The sequence below is a fragment of the Sarcophilus harrisii genome, chromosome 6 (assembly GCF_902635505.1).
Source record: "Sarcophilus harrisii chromosome 6, mSarHar1.11, whole genome shotgun sequence".
Lineage (NCBI taxonomy): Eukaryota > Metazoa > Chordata > Mammalia > Dasyuromorphia > Dasyuridae > Sarcophilus > Sarcophilus harrisii.
The window spans coordinates 242,222,808-242,233,981 of record NC_045431.1 but is presented as its reverse complement, the minus strand read 5'-3'; the positions used below and the strand labels follow the sequence as shown (position 1 = coordinate 242,233,981).

Sequence of the window (11,174 nt, the reverse complement as noted above, 5' to 3'; positions counted from 1 at the left end):
GGAGGAGGGCGGAGGGCCCGCGGCCCGGCTTCCTTTCCCCCCGTCCGGCATCGGGGCAGTGAGAAGACTCGGAGAACCACGGCCAGGGTTGCTGCGAAGGCCGGACCACAGCCGGCCGCTGGCCGGAGAAACCGAGGCGCAGAAAGGGGGCGCAGCCGGGCCAGAAGCGAGGACTCTCTGGCTGACCCCCGGTCTGGGGGCTGGCCCGGCGGCCACGAGTGTGGGACGTGGAGCCCGCCAGCGGATTCTGTCCTCGGCCTTCTGGGGGGGGGCCCTGAAACAGGGGCACCAGCGCCCGCGGGAATTCTGCCGTCGGGCAAGGAGGGGCCGGCCGGGCAGGATCGCGGGCCTCGTGTCCCGGGGTGGGCCCCCCAGAGAGGGAGCCCTCCCCAGGCTCGGCAGCTTGTTCTCCGGGTCCGCGATGGAGGAGTCGGGATGAGGGAAGGAAGCTGGGGCCGGCGGGATGCAGCCTCCGAGGCCAGGGCCAGGGCGGGGGGTCGGAGCCTCAGTGGGACACATAGGGACGGAGTTGGGCAGGGGGCAGCGGGAGAGCCCTCGGTGGGGGTGGGGGCCCTGCACGCGCTCTTCTCATGCCCTCTCTGGGGTCTCTGGGCAGCGGAGGAGCAGGCCTCCAGGGGGGGCGGGGGGAAGAGGGCCGAGGCCAGAGGAAGAGGCCGGGAGGCTGGGAGGCCCCCGGGTTTGGGTCAGGGCTGCTCTAGGGAAAGGCTCTGCCAGAGGCGGGAGTGGGGAAGAGAGGGGGCTGGCCAGGAAGAAGCCAGGAGGAGGCGGGGCCTGCGTTGCAGCGGCTGCAGGGGGCCCGGCAGAGGGGGAGGCAGGGGCCCGCGGAGGCGGGGGGAAGGTCTGTGCCGTACAGGGGGGGCGCTGGCCCTCCCGGGGCCCCCGCTCGGGCTGGGTCTGGGGGAAGCCGGGAGCCGCGGTCAGGAGGCAGATGCGCTGATGCTCCTCCAGCGTCCGGAGCCACCCTTTCACCTCGGCCTGCAGGGACCAGATCTCCTTCCGCAGGACTTGGTTCGCCTTCTCCAGCCACTCGTGTTCCTGGAGCCGGAAAGACACAAGGGAGCGGCTCCCTCAGCCTGAGGAAGCCCCGAGGCTGCTGCGTGCTGGCGGTTCTGGAGAAGGGCGGGCGCTGAGGGCCATGGGCCGGGTGAACCAGGGAATTGGTCAGTAGGGGGAAGCCGGTCACCCGCTCCGGCCCACGATCCCTCCCTTCAGCCGCTCCGGCAGCAGAAACCAAAGAACCAGAACCAGAACTTCCAACCCGTTCACGGGGGAGGCGCAAAACTTGGGCCGTGAACGCAGTGGGCTTTTAGGGGACAACAGGAAAAGGGAAGGGAGCGGGTCCAAAATGGAGATGCTAAAGCCCCAAAGGAGGGGTTGTCTGGGGAGGAGAGAACACGGGGCAGGAGGGATCATGGGGCAGGGGGGAGCACGGGGCCACCTCCCTTCCCCGGAGCTGAAGCGCCCATATTTATTGCTTTTCTGTTACGATCTGGGGGGCCTCTACCCCCCCCACACCAAGTGGCTGTCAACAAAAGGCCTCCACAAATGAACGAAATGGGGAGATTCTAGTTCAGTCCTTACAGATCTTGGGGTGCTCCCTAAATGCTGCCATTGTCTCTCTCGCAGCTCCCCGTCCTCCCGGCTTCGTGCCCTCCCTCCCTCGGTCCCTGCTTTGCTTGGTGGGATCCCGGAGAGGCCCCCCTTACTCCCTCCCCGTGCTCCTGGTTGTGTTCTCTGTGGCCAGGGGAATGAATCCCTCCTCAGATGGCACTAGGCTGGTCCCTTCTGAGTCCCCATTGGGTTGGGAGCTCCGACCCTTAGCACAGTGCTTAGCCGGCATACAGTAGGTGCTTAATAAATGCTGGTTGACTGATGCTCCCAGCTAAATACCACCAGTTCCTCCTTTGCCCTGATCTCCAGGCCCCACTGGCCCGGTACCCACCTTCAGACCCCGTCCTAACCTGCAGCTCAGAGCACCTGTGCCACACAAGGGGGAAAGCCTAAGGCCAAGTTGAGCATGGGCTGGGCGGCTTCTCAAGAGCCCCAGGGCCTCCCCTAACTGGGTCCTCAGCCTTGTGGGACCTGCCCCACATGCTGCACAACGGATCCAGGGAGAAACGGCCTCAGAAAAGGACCCAGATTCTGGATCCCAGACTGAGGCCTCCTGGGAACCAATGCAGACTTGTGTGCTTGGAGCTTCGGACACTGAGACTTTGTAAAGTAGGGAGTTCCCCATAGCCTGAGGTATCCAAGCCAAGGCTAGGAGTGTGGTGGAGGAGCTGGGCCTGGTGTCCCCTGAGGTCCCCCCCAACTTGAGGATGCTGGGATTCTGGGGAGGAAAGAGGGGGTGAGAAGGCCCAGGACAAAGTCCTGGGTGCAAGGATTGCCAGACCTGGTGCAGCCCATCGGCCTTCTCGGTGTGCTTGTGCCGGCTACGCTGAGCCGCCGCCCGGTTCCTCTCTCGCCGCTTCTGTCTGTCCACCTCCCTGGGATCCTGGGGGTGAGAAGGCCTCGCTGTAGCACGGGGCTGGGTTTCTGCCAGGGATGAGCCGCGTCCCATGCCCCGGGATGCCCCTCAGGAGCCCGCTTCCTCCAGGAAGCCCACCCTGACTGGAACACCGTGCGCAGGTTGGCTCTCTCCCCGGGGGCCTGCCATGCCCCAGTTACCAACGCTGGATGATGGGCTGCTGGTCACCAGCTGCTTCCCCCTATGTGCGGGGCCCCCCTTCCTTCTGGGGCCTCCTCTCCCATGTGTTCAGACCTTGTTGGAGCCTGAGGTTGGCACAGCCCCCCTCCCCCCCGAGCTCTGTACACACTTAAGCCCAGACTGACCTCGGGCCTCAGTTCCCAGCCTGGAGTAAATGAGTCCCAAGTTCCCCTCTGGCTGTCAGGCTGGGGGCCACAGGTGGACACTGCCTCCCCTCCCCCCTCTGCATCTGCCCTATCTGGGGACTCTAATTGGGAGAAAACTTTCCTAATACTGAATTTTGCAGAAACTCACACGTTCCTTTGTTTGAGCCTCACCCCGAACTATTACCCCCGTTTTACACGTGAGGAAACTGAGTCTGGGAGGAGCCTTGCTCAGGGTCTCGACATCAGCAAATGTTGGGGGTGAGATTTAAACTCAGCACGGGACAGGAGAAAAGACGGGGAGTGAGACAAAGCCAGGCTGGGGGCTGGGGTCCAGGTATCACCTGGACAGGCGAGAGCCCAGGGAACACTGGCCCTCTGGGAGAGGAAAGGAGGAAGCCTCGCCTCCGCTGGAGGAACCAGGCCAAGAACACGGGGTTTAAAGGAGCGAAGTTCAGTAACGGGATGGGAGCTGACTAGGTAGGTATTCGGCTCTCCAGTCAGTGTCTTAGGAGAGCGCCCCCTCATTGTACAGGAAGGGAAACTGAGGCACAGAGCAGGGCCGGCTGACTCGGACTCCACCATGTCTCTGCCCTTAAGCTGGAGAGAGCTGTACAGGTGAGTCTGGGGTCAGGTTCCCCCCCCCAAACGGAAGCCACCTCTCCAGGCATAGAGACCCGAGCCTGATCTTGCCGATTCCCTCCTTTCCCAGATTCCCCCGCCCTTGCCCTGCTACTCACAGCGGCCAGCAGGTTCCCTTCCTTGCAGGGGGCGGCCCCGCCGCACAGGTGCATGGTCCGATTCCCAAGGGAATTCAGGGGAATGACAGGGCGCTTCCCAGGGTTCCCTCTGCAGCAGCCTCCCAGGTCCCCGTTGCAGCCTCTGAGGCCCCCGGCGGCTCAGGAAGCGAACGTGGAAATCTCTGCTGACCACTCCGCCCCCGAGCCCAGTTTCGGTTTCTCTGAAATCCCGGGGCTGCTCCGAATCCCGGCCCACGTGGCCGGACTTTCCCAGTGTGACCAAGCTTTCCGGGAGGGCAACAGCCTGCCAGGGGGGGCCGGCTGGGGGGCGGGGACCTGGGAGCCCAGGGGAGAGATGGGCAGGGCCAGGAGGGGGAATGCCCCCGGAGGCCCCAGAGAGGGGAGACTTGGGGCTCCCGGCCGGGCCAGCTAAGTCAGCAAGGCCAGAAGCAGCTCGGGGGTCAGACAAATCCGTGAACTCTCACCACCACGAGCCAAGTGAACTTGACGTCCCTGCCTCAGTGTCCCCACCTGTACAAGGGCTGGATACCACAGTCCCTTCCTGGGCTAAGTGAGTTGGATGGAACAGGGGGAAAAGCTGGACCTGGAGGACAGGAGCTGCTTTAAAGCCCACTTCCCAAGGCTTCCTGGCTGTGTGACCATTACGGGGTGAGCCTGATCCCCCTCTGGAAAGTTAGGGATTCGAGGGGAGGCCCCGAGTTGGGAGGCCTAGTGAGCCCTGGCTGTTTCTGACTCTACTGCTGGAATAATCATCCCAACATTAACTCCCTTCCTCCCCTGCTTGCTCTCCCCAGGGCTCTTAGGGGACAGAACAGAGCAATATTGGGAGATGGGACAAGGCTGGGCTCCAAGAGCCAGGTTCAAGTGCTGACACTCTGTGGCTCCAAGACTGTGGCTTTCCTGGCAACAGAAATATGGGCATTGGAGAGGATGTTCTCTAGAGTCCCGGACACCCCAAAGCCCAGATGAGAACGCTCCTTGTGGGGGAGGGCAGGTTGAGGCTCCCCTTCATAGAAATAAACATAGTTGAATTCTGGGTCTCCCCAGGAACCGAAAAGAAATCTGACTCCGGGAAGACGACACCGGCCTCCCCGGAGGCTGATGGAACAGCCTCCCTCTGAGACTCCCCGAGCATGATGTAACTGCCAGAAAGCAGCCCTGGCTCAGGGGTGTGGCCAGACGTGAGGCTCAGTTGATTCCACTGGGATCACAGGGAGCTATGAGCTCAGGGTCACCTGTAATAGCCCTGAGGGTGGGGGTTTAGAAGACCCAGTTCAGATGCAGCCTCAGATACTAAGTGACCTCATCTGTAAAATGGGATTATAACAGCCTGGGGACCTGCCCCTGCCCAGCCCTCCTTGGCCTTGCTCTTGTGGAGCTGACATTGAGAGGCCAACCTGAACAAGCTGCCTCTCCTGGTGTGACCTTCCTGGGCCTTGATTTCCTGATCTGTCAATTGCATCAAACATAATGTCAGGCGGGACCCGAACTCCCTACTTGGACGTCCCCGATTCCACAAACCAATGGTTTTCCTGTGTGTGTTTTGGTGCCTTTTATCTCTACATCCCAGGCTGTGCCCGGAGCCCCACCTCCCTCCCTGCTCCCCTATATCAAGGGAAAACAGGCACAGAGGCTGCAAGGCCTTTTCCACACCCGCAGTCCACCACCTCTAACAGGAGCATGGGACTTCTGAAGTGTGTCAAGCTCTGGGCCCAGGCCCCCTGGGCAGCCTCTCCTTGTTGGGGAGCTTTTAAAAGCTGACCTCCAATAGCCCGACTTTAGGCAGGGCTCTGTCCTCTGGGGCCTGGGAGAACGAGCCTTCCCATGATCCTGTGGGTAACTGTGCTGAGTGCATCATCCCTATATCCCTGGCGTCCTGGAGGAGGGCCAGAGGAGCCTGGATAGGATGTAAATGCTGCCCGGAAACCCTTGGGTAGGAAATGCCGCGGGGACTCCCAGGGGGGCCACCGACTGTAGCTCCCAGGCACCTTGGGGGAAGCCCCAGACCCTGAACTTGTCTTAGTCAAGTTGGTCTTTTGTTCCCCCAATGAAGTTCCCGTGGGCAGATCTACTTGGACATGGCTTCAGAAATACAAAAGGGCACCATCTGACCCCTCTCAGAGGGGCAAAGACGGCAGGAAAAGAGGACAAATGTTAGGGAAACTGGGACCCTGATGCATTGGTGGCGGAGTTGTGCAGTGATCTAACCATTCTGGAAAGCAGTCTGGAACTATAGCCAAAGGGCCACCAAATTGCATACTGGGTCTGTCTCCCAAAGACAGATATCCCCACTTTTTTTTTTTTTTTTTGCTGAGGCAATTGAGGTTAAGTGACTTGCCCAGGGTCACACAGCTAGGACGTGCTAAGTGTCTGAGGCCAAATTTGAACTCGGGTCTTCTTGACTTCAGGGCTGGTACTCCATCCACTGCACCTTCTAGCTGCCCCCGCCCCCTTTTAAATTTCCTTTCTTGTTTTTTCTCTCTTTTGATCTGATTTTTCTTTCACAACATAAAGATGGAATTATGTTTAGAAGAATTGTACGTGTTTAACCCATAGGTTAGGGAGAGGAGAAAAAATGGGGACCCAAGGTTTTGTAAGTGAATGATGGAAATTATCTTTGCATGTATTTGGAAAGATAAAATATTATTTTAGAAATTAAATAAAAAAAAAAAGACAATCCCCTGACAGAGCTTACAATGTATCAGGAAGACAAGATGGAAACAAATATTTGTGATATATACGGGTGTGTATACAAACACATAAAGCTACAGACAGGATGAAGAAGAAATGATTACCAAAGATAATCAGATTAAAAGGGGCTGTGAAAGGCTTTGGGTAAAAGGTGGAGTTGAGTGGCTCTCTCCAAAGGGAGCAGGGAGCTCATAAAACCTAATGGACTTCCCTCAATCCTTATCCTCTGGGGCCTGGGCAGCCTTGGACACAGCTACTCCCCCCTTCTTGACACTCGGGTTTGGGACGCGTGCTCCCCTGGTTCTCTTCCCTCTAACTCTTCCATCCCCTTTGCTGGATCCTCCTTCAGGTCACACCTCCGGTCTGGGTCAAGGCCTGGGTCTGTCCCCTCCGATATTCCTCACATGTGCCTCCTTTTCTCCTCTGCCACCATCCCCAAACCCAGATTATCGCACTAGCCCTACTTCACTCCCTCCTCTCAGCTGTCAAATACATCGATCTCAAATTTTAGCCACAAGATTTTGCCCCTTTAAGTCACCACTGAGTAGAGAAATGTAAAGGGAAACAATTCTAAGGCACCACGTCACACTGGCTATCGTGATGGAAAAGGAAAACGACTAATGGAAAAGTAGGGATCCCAAAGCACCGCCGAGTAATTTGAAACAATGGCCAAAGGGCTACAAAGCATTTCCACTACTAGGTATGTGTGAGTGACACAGACAGAGGTCTTCAAAAATAGTCATGGCAGCTTTTTGTTGTGGGAAAGAATTGGAAACTGAGAAGCTGCCCATCGATTGAGGGAAGGCTGGAAAAAGCTGTGGCGCATGATGGGAAGAGAATACTGTTGCGCTTTCAGAAAAACCCGAATTCCCAGGAACCAATGCAAAGTGAAGGAAGCAGAATCCGGGAAACGCTGTACGTGGTAACAGCAATAGTGTGTGAGCTTCGGCCGTGAATGACTTCGCTCTTCTCAGCAATACCATGAGCTAAGCCAAGTCCGAGGGATTCGTGATGAAACATGCTACCTTAGATCCAGAAGAACTGACGGGACGTCGACGCCGATTGAAATACGCTATTTTTTTTTTTGGGGGGGGGGGTTAGTCTGGATTTCTTTTTTCTTTTTTTAATATTTGGCTAGAAACGTTCCGCACGATTGCACACCTATAACATAAAATTGCTTTAGAATGCTAAAAATTGTTTTCGCATGCAGTTGTACACATGTTTGCATGTCATCTTCCGTAGGGGGTTGTAAGCTCCTTAAGAGTAGGAACCGTCTTTTCCCTTTATTTACGCGCAGAGCTTAGCCCAGTACTCGGCACACAGCAGGCGCTCGATGAGTTTGTTGACATGCCCGCAGCCGCCACCCCGTGACCGCCACTCGGCCTCCTGGGAAATGTAGTCCAAAGGATCCCCCTGAGCTTCATGGGAAATGGAGTCTTTAGGTTTCCTTCTACAGAGAGCGCGGCTTTTGAGGCGGGAGGGAAACACGCCCGCCGGACTTCCAACACTAGGCACCCCCCCACCCCCTCCTCTCAGAGCTGGACCCCGGTGACGCCCGATTCAGACTAGGAAAGTGCTGGTCGGAGCCCGAGATCCCCTTACCTGTCAGGCTCCTTTCCAAGCCCCGTCACTAGAGAAATGTATGTGCAATGGGAATCTGCGGGTCACACCACTGCGGGGCGCCCTCCAGTCCCGAGGCCGGGTTCCGCGGGGACCGGTACATTAGGGGTTAAGCGGCGGAGGCGGGATAGTTTGGGCTCAGCCGCCTGCCGTAGCTCCGCCACTGTCCTGCTCCAGCAGGGCGGTGCCTTTTCCAGCCGCCGGCTCCGGCGAGAAGGGGCGGGCCCAAACGAGAGCCGGGCCAATCGCGTTGAGGCCGGAGGTCGCGCTGGCCAATGAAAGGGGGGAGCGGGGTCCCGGACTAGGGAGGCGCCGCGGCGGGGAGGGGAGGCGAGGACCATGGGGCTTCTGACCATCCTGAAGAAGATGAAGCAGAAAGAGCGGGAGCTGCGGCTCCTCATGCTGTATCCTCCGGCTCACAGAGCCACGGGTGGCAAGGGGCGAGGGAGAAGGGGGGGGCGGGCGCTACCAAGCGTTCCGCGCTTGGGGGGGAGGGTAAAGAAGGATGCGCCGCTCTGGGCCAGGCCGGGCCGTACAACTGTCCTGCGTGGGTTACGTAAACCCGGGGTCGACCAATAGCCTTTGGAGGGGTGTTGTGGATGAAGATTGGTCCATACCATGTAGGACCAAGACGGGGGAGCTCCGACCTACTGGCTTAAACCAATGTACCCAAGCGGAGGGGGCGGGGGGCGCGTGTGAGGAAAGTGGAATGGACCAGCTACGGGGAGTGGGGGGGGACGGGAGGCCTGGAATGTCCAGGAGTCTGTTGAGCAAGGACCTGGACGGGTCAGAGCGATGGCGTGTCCCCAGTTGTCTGACTGGGGTCTCATCCCTTGGGCTATGAGCTCCTCGTTGGTAAGGGCTGCTGCTTGCCTTTCTTTGTGTTCCTGGTACACAGTAGGCGCTTCATGTGTGTGTGTTGCCTTCCCTCTCTCATGCAGTTACCATCCAGTAGAACAGAAGCTCCCTGAGGGCAGGGCCTTTCATCCTTCAGGTATTCTGTAGGTACTCCACCTGTTTGCGGAATCATTTCATTGGAGGTTGGTGACCTCAGGCATCCCCCCACCACCACCCCAGGGTTACAAGGCCCCTCCCCTGAGGTTGGATAGCTTGTGCTCTCCTTAACCGCGGCCACCCCCAGCGGGCTGGACAACGCGGGCAAGACCACCATCCTGAAGAAGTTCAACGGGGAGGACATCGACACCATCTCGCCCACACTGGGCTTCAACATCAAGACGCTGGAGCACCGAGGGTGAGGGAGGCCCCGCGCCCCCAGGGCTGGGGGGCCGGTGGGCCTGGGCCTCACCCACCCAGCGGCCTCTCCCCCTTCTTTCCCAGGTTCAAGCTAAATATCTGGGACGTGGGGGGCCAGAAGTCCCTGCGCTCTTATTGGCGGAACTACTTTGAGAGCACCGACGGCCTCATCTGGGTGGTGGACAGCGCTGACCAGCAGCGCATGCAGGACTGCCGGAGGGAGCTGGAGAGCCTCCTGGTGGAGGAGGTGGGCAGGGCCTGGGGGGAGGGGAAGCTTGACTTCTCACTCTGCCAGAAAGGGACGCTGAGCCACAGGGAAAAATAAGCTTCTCCAAGATCCCTGGCACTAGCATAGGACTAGTGTGGGTAAAGGTGTGGGTAAGTCCTCAGAAAGCTTCCATCCACTGGGGATGTGATAGGTCACAGGTAGGCCCCGAAACGGAGTTTCTACTCCCAGGTTGAGGGAAAATGGGCAGACGTGGAGGAGAGCGGATCGGGGAGCCCATGACAGGAGGCTACAGAAGGTGGAGGCGGGGGGGGGGAACGGGGCAGCTGGTGAGGAGCCAGGGCCGAGCCGCCACCTGTGCACACACACACACACACACACACACACACACACACGGCGGCCACGAGGAGCCAGGGCCCAGCCACCAGCTCTTCTCGAAGACCAGGCAGCTGCTTTCATGGAGCCTCCTGGTCGTCCTACCCCAGGCTTCCATGCACACGCCCAGGGCACAGCTCCCTTCATGCCCCTCTCCGCCCACCTCCCTCCCTCTGCTCTAAGGAATAGAGGCCATGAAGCTCCTGGGTCCCTTCCTGGCCCTCCTGCCACCTTTCTTTCCCTCTCAGCGCCTGGCGGGAGCCACTCTCCTGATCTTTGCCAACAAGCAGGATCTCCCTGGGGCTCTGTCCTCTAACGCCATTCGAGAGGTAAGCTGAGGGCTCGGGGGGAGGGGGCGGCGCGGGCCCAAAGGCTTGTGGGTCCGCTCACTGAGGGTCACTGTCCCTCCCCCAGATCCTGGAATTAGACACCATCCGCAGTCACCACTGGTGCATCCAGGGCTGCAGCGCGGTGACAGGAGAAAACCTGCTCCTGGGGGTCGACTGGCTCCTGGACGACATCTCCAGTCGCATCTTCACTTCAGAGTGACTCCTTCCCGCCCGCTTGTCTGCTCCCGGACTGACCCCGAGACCCTCCCTAAGGACGGCCCCGCCCTCGCGAGTCCGTGGCTCCCCCAGACCATCCTTTGTCCTGATCCTCTCTGGCCCAGGCCCCCCAGGGAGCCATGACCGGAGGGGGCAGAAGCCAGCGGGACCCCAACTAATGCTTCCTTCCCCGTGTCATAACCAGATGCTGCTCGCGCTATTTAACAGGAGAGACGCTGCTGCTCTGGGGGAGTGCCTTCCCTCCCTGGGGAGGAGCAGCCCCTGTTCCCTAACCCCGTCCCTCCTGAAGCGCTTGGTGGAGCAGCCTTGGGGTGCCACTCAAGGGCCTCTTCCCTGCTCAGCTGTGAGAATAAAAGTCCTCTGTGTCCCAGCTCCTGCCTGTTCTTCCCCCAAGCTCCACTGCAGCCGCCTCTCGATTTTGCCCAAAGAGAAGGGTGGCAGTGTGGGGAGCCCCCAGAAAGCTCGGGCGGGGGGAGCCCGTGACGTTTTCCCCTTTGGGACCCAGCTTCCCCTGGCAGCAGCTGGGGGGGGGGAGGGGCAGGAAAGGCAGCTCGAGAACCCTGGGAAGGGAGGAAGAGTATTGAGGACCGGGGCAGAGGCCGGAGCGGAGGTCTGGAGCCGGCCCATGGGGCCAACAGGGAGAGGCTCAGCACCTGGACCTTCTCCAGCCCTGAAGCAGCGGCCGCTCGTGTTCCTGGAAAAGTGTTTGTCACTTCGACCACAGAACATGAAATACTGGAGACGGCAGAGAACTTGAAGAGGATGGGGGAGGGGATTTTAGAACACAGACGTCCAGGCGGGACGGAGCTT

The 11,174-nt window shown here is 59.3% G+C and overlaps 2 protein-coding genes and 1 long non-coding RNA gene across 4 annotated transcripts; 2 read left to right on the top strand and 1 right to left on the bottom strand.

The window, feature by feature from the left end:
• Positions 1-567: 567 nt before the first annotated feature.
• Positions 568-3,693, bottom strand: BATF2 (basic leucine zipper ATF-like transcription factor 2). Its single transcript, XM_023506537.2, has 3 exons — positions 3,612-3,693; positions 2,414-2,515; positions 568-1,056 (listed from the first exon to the last, which is right to left on the bottom strand). Exons 1-3 carry the CDS (start codon positions 3,663-3,665, stop codon positions 589-591), a joined length of 624 nt encoding a protein of 207 aa, XP_023362305.2. The 5' UTR covers positions 3,666-3,693; the 3' UTR covers positions 568-588.
• On the top strand, positions 2,500-4,725 carry LOC116419977. Of its 2 annotated transcripts, XR_004230300.1 has the most exons (4): positions 2,500-3,132; positions 3,407-3,489; positions 4,134-4,280; positions 4,427-4,725. It is a non-coding gene; the product is annotated as an uncharacterized LOC116419977 (long non-coding RNA). The 2 variants fall into 2 exon arrangements; XR_004230299.1 differs by having other exon boundaries at positions 3,407-4,280.
• A 3,501-nt stretch (positions 4,726-8,226) lies between these two features.
• ARL2 (ADP ribosylation factor like GTPase 2) lies at positions 8,227-10,734 on the top strand. The gene is made up of 5 exons (XM_003774119.4): positions 8,227-8,347; positions 9,085-9,195; positions 9,282-9,444; positions 10,047-10,127; positions 10,213-10,734. The coding sequence occupies exons 1-5, from the start codon at positions 8,283-8,285 to the stop codon at positions 10,345-10,347; spliced, it is 555 nt and encodes a 184-aa protein (XP_003774167.1). The 5' UTR covers positions 8,227-8,282; the 3' UTR covers positions 10,348-10,734.
• Positions 10,735-11,174: the final 440 nt, after the last annotated feature.

What these genes read in the sequence shown, in the direction of transcription:
- BATF2 (XM_023506537.2), bottom strand. Translation starts at nt 3,665, where the DNA reads ATGCACCTGTGCGGCGGGGCCGCCCCCTGCAAGGAAGGGAACCTGCTG. An exon ending in AAGGGAACCTGCTGGCCGCT is followed by an intron (nt 2,516 to 3,611) that starts GTGAGTAGCAGG and finishes TCTCACCCCCAG; the next exon opens with GATCCCAGGGAGGTGGACAG. An exon ending in AGGCCGATGGGCTGCACCAG is followed by an intron (nt 1,057 to 2,413) that starts GTCTGGCAATCC and finishes TTCCGGCTCCAG; the next exon opens with GAACACGAGTGGCTGGAGAA.
- ARL2 (XM_003774119.4), top strand. Translation starts at nt 8,283, where the DNA reads ATGGGGCTTCTGACCATCCTGAAGAAGATGAAGCAGAAAGAGCGGGAG. An exon ending in AGAGCCTCCTGGTGGAGGAG is followed by an intron (nt 9,445 to 10,046) that starts GTGGGCAGGGCC and finishes TTTCCCTCTCAG; the next exon opens with CGCCTGGCGGGAGCCACTCT. An exon ending in CCTCTAACGCCATTCGAGAG is followed by an intron (nt 10,128 to 10,212) that starts GTAAGCTGAGGG and finishes TCCCTCCCCCAG; the next exon opens with ATCCTGGAATTAGACACCAT.